This window comes from Wyeomyia smithii, chromosome 3, assembly GCF_029784165.1.
Source record: "Wyeomyia smithii strain HCP4-BCI-WySm-NY-G18 chromosome 3, ASM2978416v1, whole genome shotgun sequence".
In the NCBI taxonomy this organism is placed as follows: Eukaryota; Metazoa; Arthropoda; class Insecta; order Diptera; family Culicidae; genus Wyeomyia; species Wyeomyia smithii.
This window is the reverse complement of record NC_073696.1, coordinates 14,196,110-14,209,288: the sequence shown is the minus strand read 5'-3', so window position 1 is coordinate 14,209,288 and position 13,179 is coordinate 14,196,110. Positions and strand designations below refer to the sequence as shown.

General features: G+C 38.4%; 1 protein-coding gene across 5 annotated transcripts; it reads right to left on the bottom strand.

The window, feature by feature from the left end:
• Nucleotides 1–219: 219 nt before the first annotated feature.
• LOC129731644 (uncharacterized) lies at nucleotides 220–12,996 on the bottom strand. Of its 5 annotated transcripts, none has more exons than XM_055691807.1 (4): nucleotides 12,977–12,996; nucleotides 1,309–1,580; nucleotides 567–1,228; nucleotides 220–464 (listed from the first exon to the last, which is right to left on the bottom strand). In XM_055691807.1, exons 2-4 carry the CDS (start codon nucleotides 1,564–1,566, stop codon nucleotides 416–418), a joined length of 969 nt encoding a protein of 322 aa, XP_055547782.1. In that variant the 5' UTR covers nucleotides 1,567–1,580; nucleotides 12,977–12,996; the 3' UTR covers nucleotides 220–415. The 5 variants fall into 5 exon arrangements, with proteins under 5 accessions (XP_055547782.1, XP_055547780.1, XP_055547783.1 ...); XM_055691805.1 differs by lacking the exon at nucleotides 12,977–12,996 and adding an exon at nucleotides 12,564–12,728; XM_055691808.1 differs by lacking the exon at nucleotides 12,977–12,996 and adding an exon at nucleotides 12,174–12,722 and having other exon boundaries at nucleotides 220–468.
• Between the last annotated feature and the right edge of the window lie 183 nt (nucleotides 12,997–13,179).

The window sequence follows — 13,179 nt, the reverse complement described above, 5'->3', positions numbered from 1 at the left end:
CCCAGTTAATCTCGAGGTACGGTGCTGGCCTAACAAGCCAGTCGTCGTAGGTTCGAGTCTCGGCCCGGGAGAGACTGTTAGTGTATGTAGGATCGTAGCGCCGCGATTCTGTACACTTTAACAGTTGGCTGCGAAGTCTGTGTATAATTAACAGAAGGTCGAGTTCCGAACCGGAACGTAGCACCGAGGCTTTGCTTACTTGAAAAGGCCATTTCGAAATTTTCAATACTTTTAATTACGTTTATTTAAATAGTTCTTCCTAGTTCTATATGCCCGTGACAACGTAGCGCACAGTTAAACTACAAATGCATAGGTTCGGCACGTTATGCCGCACAAATAAAAATTAAATAAAATGTAATATGCAGTCTAGCGTGCTGGGATCAGCAATCAGCACCAATCGTTAAAGTTTGCCTTCTCAGTCGTCCTTCTCCCGGAAGGTAGTCAGCATTCTAATCAGCTTGGAACTGTCTTAAAAACGGTTGAAACAGGAAACAAATAAGTGCTTTGGTAGAACACGCTTTACAGAATTTATGTGCCAATTTTCCGTTTAGCGTAGAAATACTTACATTCCAGGCATTCGCACTCGACATTTGCCGGTTCGGTCGCGATGCTCACCCTTGGAGCATGGGGTTGCCGCTAGGGAAGGTGAATCCATGCGTGCTTCGCCGTTACTGGGCAGGGCTTCAATATCTGACTGACGATGACGCGCCATTGAATCGATGGATTCCCGAGCTGCGGGATTTTTACGATGACGGTTGCGTCGATTAGCCATAATGCGTGAATTAGAGTTGCGGTATTTGGGTTTAAGGACGGGTTCAACAATGACCTCGACAGGGATTTCCTGGTAATCGTAATGAACCGGATTCGGATGGTAGTTGGGCGTTGGTTTGAAAATGTATATATTGCTTGGCGGCGGAGTGGTTGCCATTGGTGCCGCCATTATGTAGGTGGAGTTATCGTCTTGCACGGGTGAAGCAGCTTCCATGGAGGATGTGTCATTAACTGTGTCAGTTTGGGGCTTGATCGAAAGTTCCTCATCTACAATCGGCTTAGCACTGCCAGCGGTAGTTTTAGTCGTCGTACGTTTGGTCGATGTAATCGCCACCGGTGCTTTGGTGGTAGACTTTGGTGGTTTTGTTGTTGCTGATCCACCGAAAATTGGGAACGGACTAACGGTCAAATGTGAAGGGTCATAATCGTAGTCTCCATAATCATAAATCGTGTCGTCCTAAAAAGAGAAGGAAATGTGAAATAATTAAACCGCTAATGTGTGATAATCAGCGAGGTAATGATCGCTGCTGTTTTTACCCCAAATTCTCCATTGAATTTCTCACCGTCGACCGCAATAATTTGCACATCTTTGATATTGACGTGAATGTTATACTTCCCGCTCTGCCGCTGGTCGTAGGTGGTGAAAGAAGGTTTTCTACCGCCACGTTTCTCGTCGAGTTTTGCTTTGGTCGGAATCATACTCGCACTTTCCGTTATGCTAACACCGACGATCGACACCAGCAACATCAACGTTAGCATAACGAAATTCTTTGCCCTGTTCGGGGATCGCAGCATTTCAGAACCGGACTCTGTAAACATACAGAACATACGGGGAAGAGAAAGTGATAATCAAAGTGTATAATTAGGCGGTTTGGTGTGAGATCAGAATACCGAGATGCTGCTGCAAACTAGTTTTTTTGCGTCCGCTGTGCGACAGCATGACAGTGTGGAATGTGTGATTAGCAGAATTGATTGATTTTATGCCACATAAATACACAATACGATGGCCTTTTAAATACAGCTCCGCTTAACGAATTTTCCGCCGTTCGACTGATTTGCTCACATTTTACGAGGCGTACTTTTCGCATCGTTATGCCGTTCTATTTATCTAGTTTATCGAAGTAGACCACGGAAAAAACGCACACTCAGGCTTGGTATCTCTTCAACAGTTAATGACAGACAAGTTCTGCTGAAAATGGAACGCGTCAAAAGAACGACGAAGACCAAATTTTTGAACCGGATTTTTTTTCACTGCATTCTTCTTGTTTGAGACGCAGGTATTTATTATCTAATTATTTTTTAGGCTATGCTTTATTTGGCCAGTTATTCTCAGTTACAACCTCATTACTTATCATTTCCACTAAAGAACAGTACCAAAAGCGGAATTCATGCATAATATCAGAATAATTCAATTCGATAGAAGAGAAATAAGCACGCGAGACCACGTGCTGTAACGGTTGCGTTAATGCGTCGCTTTTTAATGACTTCATTTTTTCGCTCGACTGCCGAAAACAGTTGCTTGAAGTGCTTGAAATGGATAATTTAACTCGAGAGCGTCTCCATAATGATGGCCGTGTTTGTTAGCCGAAGTCACACTTATGTGCGCGGCGGCAGATTGTAATTCACCTGTGAAGCTCAGATTTAAGATCATTCCGTCCCGGTCTCACGCTACTTATGCTAATTAGCAAGAAACCGTTTCCATTTCTTTTCCGGAATTACTAGGTATCTGTGTTGTATCCTGCAATTTAAAGCTGTAAAAAGATCTTCGTTCTCACGTCTGTAAATTCTCTTTGAATCTCCGCAACGAAGTTGTTACATTTTTTAGCTGTATTTGAAATTTCATGTTGATAGGCAGACCTAAGGAGAATAAGAGGTCTTGCTCCCAAACTTTTACCTGATTTAGAGCATGGATTTCAATATATATATAAGTATTGCGAAAATTTATACTTAAGTGATAATTAGAAACTGATTTAAACATTTTCATTTTAGCTCTACTGGTAGTGAAAATTAAAACCATGGATTTTATTGATTTTTCGTCCAAATGATGTCAGAGTGTTGTTGGAATTTTAATCTTCTGGATTTGTTAGTACGGAACATCCCATAATCACAGAACATGTAAAATACAAAGTCTAAACAAAGTTATGAGCTTTTGGTAATGCTGCACTCTTGATGTCAGTAGAATGACACTGAGGATTGGCTGCGAATATTTAAGTGTCCAATTAACTTTTCATCAACGTTTGTTCAATTTCTGTTCATCATTGTTTTCTTGTTTATCATTATCATTTGCTTGTCAACTTTTTATATCGTTTCTCTTTCCAATTGTTTTCATAAAAATTTTGATAATGATTTTTTATTAAACTTTTCCCAATCCCAGTTCATTTTTAATTTTTATTTCGATATCAAATTTATCAATTTTATTTTCATAATTTTTAATTATTTTCTGGGTAATGTATTTGCCTCTTTTCACAACATTTTCTACATTTTAAAAGTTATTTGGGATTTTCCCTATTCGATTAGTTCTGCTCAATCTTTATCAATTTTTTTTTTTGAATTTCTTAGTTAAGGTTCTTAAAATTTATTCATTTCGTTGAGACGATTCTATGAAAATTTCATTAAAATTTACAATATCAGAATAATAATAATAACGAAATTTCGCTGCCAATCTTGGTTAATTTTTTTCATTCCCTGAATTTTAGTTAATTTTAAATTTTTGATAAGATGCATATATAACATTAGATGGCACTTTTTGCAAAATTTATTTCCATTTTTTATTACTTCTTCAGTGTTTTAGAATGTTTTGCTCATTGTGTATTGGAAGCGAGCGGCGACTGAGGATCTAGGTGGATGAACAAATGCCAAACGACTTGTAGGAAGGCCTCATTTGCTCAATCTATAAGAAGGATCATCGACTGGATTGTTGCATTGCATTGCAACTTTCGAGGCATTACGTTGCTCAACTCCGCATTAAAAGTGCGCTCATGTATTCTGTTCTTCGGATTGAGACCGTTAACGGACATCCTCGTTGGCGAATACCAGGCTGGTCTTCGACAGAAACGTTCCACGGCTGATCAAATTTTCACTTTACGGCAGATCCTCGATATGTTCCGGGAGTCTTATTTAAAGACTCACCGTCTGTTCGTAGATTTTAAGGCGGCATACGACTCAGTGAAGGTTGGCGAATGACTGGTCCAAAGGCGCAATATAGTTCCCATATGCGAACCATTAGCCTTCCAGCTACCGAACCTCTACTTCCTCGTTGGTGCCAACCGGGATACGAGTGACTAGTAAGAAGATCGGGTAACCAATCCCGATGGCTGGAAAAACGGCCTTGCTTACTCACAAGGAGGTTTCCTGGACATGTAACGCCCCCACAAGCGCCCGACCTAAAAGCGTTATGTCCAAGTTTTGGTTGTGTTCGGAACTCGGAACAGTAGCACTACGTCGGTCCTCCTGCGAGAAAGTGGGGTTGGTCGTGGGCCTTGCAAGCCTGCGCCGGAGGAATTTAGACCGGTAATTGGACGATTCAGCGTACACCGGCTGACGAATGAAAATGGCCTAAGACTAATCTACTTCGCCTCCTTTGAGAACATGTCCACACGAAGCACGTTTTTACAGTATACCCTTTCACATCGGTACACCTGGAGATCATCTAATCACACAGAAACTCGAATCGACCACGTTTTGATAAATAGTCGGCACTTTTCAGATATCGACGTCAAAACACGTCGAGGTGCTAACATCGACTACCTAGTGATGGTGAAGATACGTCAAATAATATCCGTTGTGAAAAACATACGGTACCGTAGCCCACCAAGGGACAATCTAGCGCAGCTAAAACAACCCGAAGTCGCCGAAAACTACGCGCTTTCTCTCGAAGCTGCACTGCCAGAAGAGGACGAGCTGTAATGAAATACTGTCAAGTCAGCCATCAGCAGTGTAGCGGAGAACGTCATTCGCGTTTCCTAATACAACATTTGCTCGCCCCGTCTTCTGTTATAGGGGCCATTAGATGAAAAGAACGCAGTGCGGGCAGAAATGCTGCGAAGAGCCACCCGTGGAGCCAAACGTGGAGCGATACAAACAGAAACGGAGAGAACAAACCCAACTCTTCCAGGAAAAAAACGCCACCAGGAGGAGGAGGAGTGCGAAGAACTACAAAAGCTGTACCGCACTCATGAAACACGAAAGTTTTATCAGAAATTCAGCGCATCCTACTCCACAACGGACATAGTCTTTACTCTGCAGCAGATCCTCCGAAAAATGCCCTGAATACAACATCCCTACGCATCATCTTTACATCGACTTCGAAGCCGTTTATGACCCGATTAAGGTGAATCGGGACGTGGTCGCGATCAACTCGAATTTTGCAATCTAATTTTTTCTTGATTTATGAAGACTACGTACATGAAACTTCGATCAATTGTTTTCACAACTGTTGCATGCCTGAAGTAGCAATTCGAGTGCTATTTATTTAGTGGAAGCCGAATTTTTTACGATCAAAATACAAAAGTAAAAAGAACTCTAGCCTCAAAATTGTATAGGAAAAGGCCACAATCCCGTTTCACCTTAAACGTGAAGAGCTATGGAGAGTACTCGACGAGAACGTCTTCCCCGGGAAGCTCACCAGACTGATAAAGGCTACGATGAAGGATGGGCAGTGTTGTGTGTGGATTTGTTGTGATAATCGACGATGATAAGTTTGAGATAGTCGACGAGATCATGTACCTTGCCTTAATGGTGACTGAGAACAGCGATACCAGCTGTGAAATTAGGAGGCGAATTATTAGCGGGAGTTGTAGCTACTATGGGCTCCACAAAAAAATACGGTCGAAACGACTAAGTTCCCGCGCAAAGTGCACCTTGTACAAAACGCTTATTACACCGGTTGTTTTCTACGGGCAAATGGCCTTGTGGTTAGACCAGGTAGAGTATGATCTGTCAAGTACAGAGTGCCCGCGGGATTGGAGGCGGGCAGCTATGAATCGATCAAGTTGGCGGATATTCATTTCCATTTGGGCCATTTAAGTAGGTAAGTAAGTAAGTAAGTAAGCACGGCTCAGTGAAAAGAACGACGACATTAAAATCATCGGTATCAACCTTTCAAGAGGGAACCGGCGAAGTTGGGACTCAGCATAAACAATGCGAACAGGGCCTTCTACGGACTATATAACTAGCTAAAGTCCTATAGTTAGCGAAGTAGCACTGTATAGGACGCTGATCCTCCCGGTGGCCTTTTACGGACATGAAGCATGGACGCCGAAGAAAGTTGATAGACGAGTGCGCAGAGTTTTTGAGCGTAAAGTCCTGCAGTCGATACTTGGCGGTAAATGGGACGATGGTGTATGGCGCATAAATTACGAGTGGTACCATTTATATAAATATGCTGATAGACTGAAGGTAATACAGCGTGGTGGGCTTCAGAGGGCTGGACATCAAGCTGAAATACCTGACAAGAATGCCGCCAAAACTATCTTTAACAGAGAACCAGAAAGAGGCCATCAACTCCGTTATAGGCCTCGCACTCGGTGGAAGAAGATGCACGATCTGCTGGTGTACGAAATGACTGGCGAACGGCTGCCCAAGACAAGAAGCTTAATTCGTTCGGCCCTATAACGGTAAACGGTCCGTTGGCCAGCAAGGTAAAGTAAGTATTATTTGCTTGCAGGTTTTTTTTCATAAGTTTTTGTTCATTTTACATTCTTGTGTTAGGGTTCAATCACGTACATAAGACATACGTAACACTCAGGAAGAAATCTTCCAAAAAAGTTGGTACAAAATGAACTACACTCTGAATAAAATCACTGTTTGAGTTGTTTTTGAAGGCAGTGCACCTGCCCAGCCCTGCATTTGTCTCGTTCCTACTCTAAAAATGCTGCATTGATTTTGTGAATAACTTTTTGACAGTTCCTTATGAGATTTTCTTTAGGGCTCGATACAACCTAAGAGAAGAGTGGCCAAGATGATACCTCGGTTTGCTCCAGGTTTTTTGCTCCAAACGTGATTGGCTGATTTTGACAGCACGCGTGTGTGACAATATTCAAAAAGGGTTCAGCTTGCCGTGTTGCTAAACAGCTGGTGTTCGACCCAATCATTGAGTAAGTAAAAGTGAAATATTGTGGACACAATTTTGTTTTCGTTGCGACAAAAAAGCAAAAAAGAATTTAAATGAAGTGCCAAGAGTTTGGTCGTAAAATTTTATCGATTTCCCAAGGATGCAAACCTTATCGACAGTGGCTAAAAATATGCGAAAAATCTGAAAAAGATATTCCAAATTTGAAAATCTCACGCAATAGTCGAAAATGCAGTGAAGGTATTTCTTTTTATTATTATGTTGTTTATTTAGTTGTTCGTGGTAACGTGAAATCAAGCTGTCAAGAACAAGCAATTTTCCCCTTGATTTTGCAACAGGAATTAAGCGGTTAGCCGAATATTTTTCATTCTGCTCTCTATAAAAAGTCCGGAGAAGTCAGAAAAACAAAATAAAAATTTTGGCAGTGGTAGTATGATGATATAAATATGGACGAAGTTTTGTTGTTTTGTTTTTTATGTTGTTTGTAATCTAATATTCATTGTTGTGCTTTTTGTTCAATAAAATTATCAAATAAATAAATTTTTCTGGTTGCACTGGATTTTACGTAAGGCAGACGAAAATAATGTTCAACCGGGGATATGTTTCATAGCAAAGCAGAAGGGAAAGAAGCCACTTGGCCACTTTTCTCTTAGGATAAAACCGAGAAAAAGAAAATTCATTTTGTTCATTATTTATCGAGCAGTTTGACAGGACGAGGTACGGAGTACTACGGGGCAACGTGTACCAGAAAAAAACGCCAGTGTTATTTTTTTTTTAATAGGGGGGGGGGGATGTTTGTAATGATTTATTTATGTACTAATATCTATTCAGAATTAGTATTGTGTGTTCTGCCACAAATGGTGACATTTCAACACTATTATATATATATATATATATATATATATATATATATATATATATATATATATATATATATATATATATATATATATATATATATATATATATATATATATATATATATATATATATATATATATATATATATATATATATATATATATATATATATATATATATATATATATATATATATATATATATATATATATATATATATATATATATATATATATATATATATATGTATTTGCACGCTTTTTTATATTATTGAATGTTATTAGCTTTCGCAGTTAAGTTAATGTAATTGTAGGAAAATTATTAAACCTACTTGTCAAGGAAAAAAAAGGAATAAAACAAAACTTAAAATAAACTTAAAACTGTCTTACCGATTATAAAGTGAGCTAATCGTTGCAATTAAGGATTGCAACGATTTGTGTCGGAATTTGTTGATAATTTGGCTTGACATATTTTCTAATGTTTCTACATTAGTGAGCCTATGTAGCTCGTTCGTGCTAAACCAGGGAGGACGCTTCAAAATCATTTTCAAAAGTTTATTTTGAATCCTTTGAAGTGTCTTCTTCCTGGTTGTACAACAACTTGTCCAGATGGGAACTGCATATAACATTGCTGGCCTAAAAATTTGTTTGTAAATTAACAGTTTATTCTTGAGACAAAGTCTAGAATTCCTGTTGATAAGAGGATATAAACATTTGATATACTTATTGCACTTTGACTGGATATTTTCAATGTGCTCCTTGAAAGTAAGATTCTTATCATAAATTAGCCCTAAGTATTTAACTTGATCAGACCAATTTAAGACCACACCGTTCATCTTAATAACGTGGTTATGGGTGGGTTTGAGAAATGAAACTCTTGGCTTATGAGGAAAAATAATTAACTGTGTTTTAGATGCATTAGGGGAAATCTTCCATTTCTGCAAGTATGAAGAAAATATATCTAAACTTTTTTGTAGCCGACTGCATATAACACGAAGGCTTTTTCCTTTTGCGGAAATGCTTGTATCGTCACAAAACAGAGATTTCTCACAACCTGGTGGTAAATCAGGAAGATCAGAAGTGAAAATGTTATATAAGATTGGGCCCAAGATACTCCCCTGAGGCACACCAGCTCTAATAGGCAATCTATTAGATTTACCATTTAGATAGTTAACCTGAAGAGTGCGGTCAGGTAAATAACTTTGTATCATTTTTGTAAGGTAAAGCGGAAAACTGAAATTTGACATTTTAGCTATTAAACCTTTATGCCAAACCCTGTCGAATGTCTTTTCTATATCTAGTAGAGCTGCTCCAGTCGAATAGCCTTCAGATTTATTAGTTCGAATCATATTTGTTACTCTAAGTAACTGATGAGTAGTGGAATGCCCATGGCGAAAACCAAACTGCTCATTTGCAAAAATCGAGTTCTCATTAATATGTGTTATCATTCTATTGAGAATTATTCTTTCAAAAAATTTGCTAATAGAGGAAAGTAAACTAATTGGCCGATAACTAAAACGCCAATGTTACGTATGTCTTATGTATGTGGTTCAATTCTATGTATTTTTTTTTAAGAATCGCCTATTTTCCTAGCTATGTTTACATTAGCTCCTAATTTTCACCACAAAAAAAAGTTCTGAATTTTAAACGGCACGTAAAATATTTTCTCATTTAAATTTCAGATGCATCTGACGTAAACAGCGGTTTTGTTTGAAAATTATGTGCAATTTCATTTAAATTTGCGTGAAATATTATGAAATTCTCTATCATTAGTAATGGAGGCCATTCTTCATATGCGATAAATTAAAATAATAAATAATGAAATAATAAATAAATTGTAAAACGTGACCGAAAAAATCAGGTTACTCATTGAAGTGATTGTGGAATTTGTTCAGAATTAGAAAAAATATTCCTTAAAATTTTTCACGGGAAACAGAGTCGGAAAAAAGGAGAAAGAATTTTTTGTTGCTCTCGAGTATCACCCTAAAAATTATTCATAGATTCCATTTCGTGTTTGTATGAAAACCAAATGCGCTAAAATTTAAATTCAAGGAAAATGCTAGTAAAACAGACAGATAACACTGGTAAGCGAAGGTTTTGCCCTTGAGCTCAAACTGAAAAAAGCCAGATTTTAGTTTTTTTCCCATCTCTGTAAGTTTTGTGCCCCTAGCAAAGATAACTTTATCAGAGACTTAAATGAGTTTTCTCATAAGCAAACGTAGAAGCGACGAGTCCGCACCACTGACGGTCAAATATTTTTAGGGAAAAACGTCAAATATTTGACCATTGATCAAAGAGTGTTCTACAGCCTTAAGCGATTCTGTCGAAGAAACACTGAGAGAATGGAGCGATTGAACCGTCAGACTGAATTCGAAATTTTACGAAACGATCGATATTGTTTGTTTATTTTTTGTTTCATCAGACTGGGTAGAGTCTAAAATGCCCGGTCTAAAGTTCGGCCAGACAAAAAGTGCGGCTAGAATTATTTTAGCTGAACATGAAATAAATCACAAGCAGCACGCACGACACATACAAGCAAAATACGAGATGAAAATTTAACATTTATAAAAAAAAACATGCATGTCACTTTTTCCAAGAAGTGAGAAATAGAAACTTCTGGAAAAACTGGTCAAATTTTACAGTAAAAATTGTTGTTATGATATAATCAACAAATAAAACTATGATTAGTTTTTTCATTAAAATGACACTGTTTAAAAAAACGACATTATACACACTATTCAATAATGCTCATTGCTTATATTTTAGATCTTTCTCTTTTTATCTAAAATCAATCAAATACAATAAAAACGAGTGGGGGGCTAAGCCCCACTAGCCACGCGGCAGCTACGGGCCTGTTTGTGCCCCTGGCAAAAAAAACCTTTTAAGAGACTTAAATGAGAGCAAACGTACAAGCGACGAGCCCGCATTTACTTTGCGGCCTTTTAAAGCACTGCTACTTTTACTAGGAGCCCCAAAAATTCGCCGGAATGGTTAAAAGCTATAATCATTCATTTTTAGCCAGTTTTGGGGTCACTTTTTTTAATTTTTATCGACCAGTGTAATCTTATCGAACACATTATTCTTAAAATGTTCACAATATACAAAATTGCTAGAGAAAGTCGTAAAAACTAACGCCGTGAATAATTTTCAGCAATCCAAAACAAAATAATCTGGACAAAAATTTCTAGCAAACTTTCTCTTATATTCAAAATGAGCAAAATTTCAAAAAAAAGTTTTTCAATGAAAGTTAAGCACATGTTTGAAACTTTCTCCAACCTCCTCGGCTTTTGATGGAATTCTCATAGCGTAATTGATTGTTGAAAAACAATATCCCCAATCTCTAACATCCATTAATTATGATACTATTAGATTTTTCATCACAGTTCACCGTTATATCTCGCTAAGAACCTCCAACGCGCTGCATTGTTTGTCTGTCAGGCATCGCAAATTTCCGTTGCAATCCACGGAACGATTTCTTCCCTCCGCTGAAATGCACCGATGGACACACAGATCTGCTGCACCGCATGGTAATGTATATGCCAAGAAGTTCGCGAAAAAGAGGTTGTACCGCAGATTAATTGTCTACTCCCGCTTGTGTACACATGGCAATTTACGTTCATTTCTTATGCTTCCCGCTTTCTTCTGTTCGGTTTTGCCGTATCGATTCTGCTGCCGACGACGTTGGCAATCAATAATAAAAATATAGAACACAATAACAATTTCTGTGCGCTCTCATGCGTTCCACCGTCCATCCAGCAACCAGTAGCATAGAAATTGGCGTAACTGACCTCTGATTCCAGAGGGTGGCTACGGTACTCAGAACACAGCAAAAACAAAGTTTTCTTTTCTGAACCATTGATCGAGCGATACAAAATTACTTTACATTTTAATTTGTTACTAGTGATTTAAAATTACATGTACTTTTTTCGATTTTACAGTTAGCTCCACCCTAGCGTCAACAACGAGCATAGAAGCATAATGAATCATGGAACTTTGGCGCGTGCTGCGCCGCAATATTTGTGGGAGCATTCCCATTTTCCGCTCTCCGGCACTACAAGGAACCGCTTCGCCATCAGAAAATGTATTACCTTATTGAAATGCATCGGATTTCCAGCTAGGTAGGGGTCAGCGAATTTAGAACAATTACACTAAGGTTTTTTTTTGCGCGGTTTTGTATGCAATTTTTTTTTGCAATTGACTAATTTGGTAAAAAGTAAAAGAAAATCTAACACATTTTATTGCGTGTATTCACAAGTTAACGCGTTGATGATGACGCGTTTACGATCTTGTAAGTACAGTTACACTTTTTTGTGCTGTAGATCGTCAAAAGTTCGATGGAAAAAGATCTTTTTGCGCCATATAAGTGGCAAAGACCATCAATTCTTTCGAGGATGCAGTTAAGCAAAAACGTAATAAAAGAACCTCATTATTGCCATGCTCAGAATGAGCGAAGCGGTAGATGCAATACATACCTAACCAATCACAACCGGGCAAAAGAAGTAATTAAAATCGAAAATGACTATTCTCGATTGTCGGGAAAATTCCTAATGATCTCGTTTCCCATACAATCGACACCGTCTGTTGAGCGATGTGATTGCACTTTTTTACTATTTTTATCAGTTCGATTCTAAAAAAAAAAAATCCACGTAGTTTATATCTCTTCCTTCGGATGATCCGTTATTGCCTATATCCACAGATTTTCAATCTAAACGTACTGCAGTTTCTTGTTCCTTCTATACGTCGCCCGTATTTATGCTTGTCACGTAAGTTTCACAAAAAAACTAGTTCTTGTTGACATTCTTCACTCCATAAGTTTCAACCCAGAAGCTTAGCCTGCTGAGCGCAGAGAATGCAAAACGTACCACTTTTTATCACGGCTAAATGCGTCAATCACAGAACGATCAACCACGTGTCGAACGCACAGGAATACGACAGATATACGCGAAGACTGAAACACCAAGCGACGAACTCGATCTGCAGTCGGCGCGAAATAAAACGAACGGTAGATGTTGTGCGGTCAAGGCTTGTTCCGAGAATGAGTCGGAGAAAGGCTTTTCTGCGCGATATATTTGCCATCGGGTATCAGCTACCAGCAGCCTGTCAGCAGTAAGGTTGCATCCAGGCGAAATAGTATGCGGTATCCAGGTTGAGATCGCGTATGGAGGTTTGTGTTATAAGACGTTGGGAAAAATGAGAGTAAGTTCGGGTTGCTTTGCTACTCGTATTTGATAGTAATTGATATTTTTAACAAAATCATGTGTAAAGTTGGCCATACCTTTCTTTTTCGTTGAAGTATATTAAAATCTACGAGAAAAAAACGATAATGAATAAAAAAACGCTGCACATCGCGAAAGACTGCTAATTCATCGGACGTTATAAATATTCCGTTCTACAACAAAAATATCTTTATGCCTGTCTGGCAATGAAAGGCCCAGCGGTGGGAGAAACGACTGATTTTTTCCCTTTTTCGTGAGAGCA

What these genes read in the sequence shown, in the direction of transcription:
- LOC129731644 (XM_055691807.1), bottom strand. Translation starts at nt 1,566, where the DNA reads ATGCTGCGATCCCCGAACAGGGCAAAGAATTTCGTTATGCTAACGTTG. An exon ending in AATTCAATGGAGAATTTGGG is followed by an intron (nt 1,229 to 1,308) that starts GTAAAAACAGCA and finishes TTCTCTTTTTAG; the next exon opens with GACGACACGATTTATGATTA. An exon ending in CGAGTGCGAATGCCTGGAAT is followed by an intron (nt 465 to 566) that starts GTAAGTATTTCT and finishes TTTTTAAGACAG; the next exon opens with TTCCAAGCTGATTAGAATGC.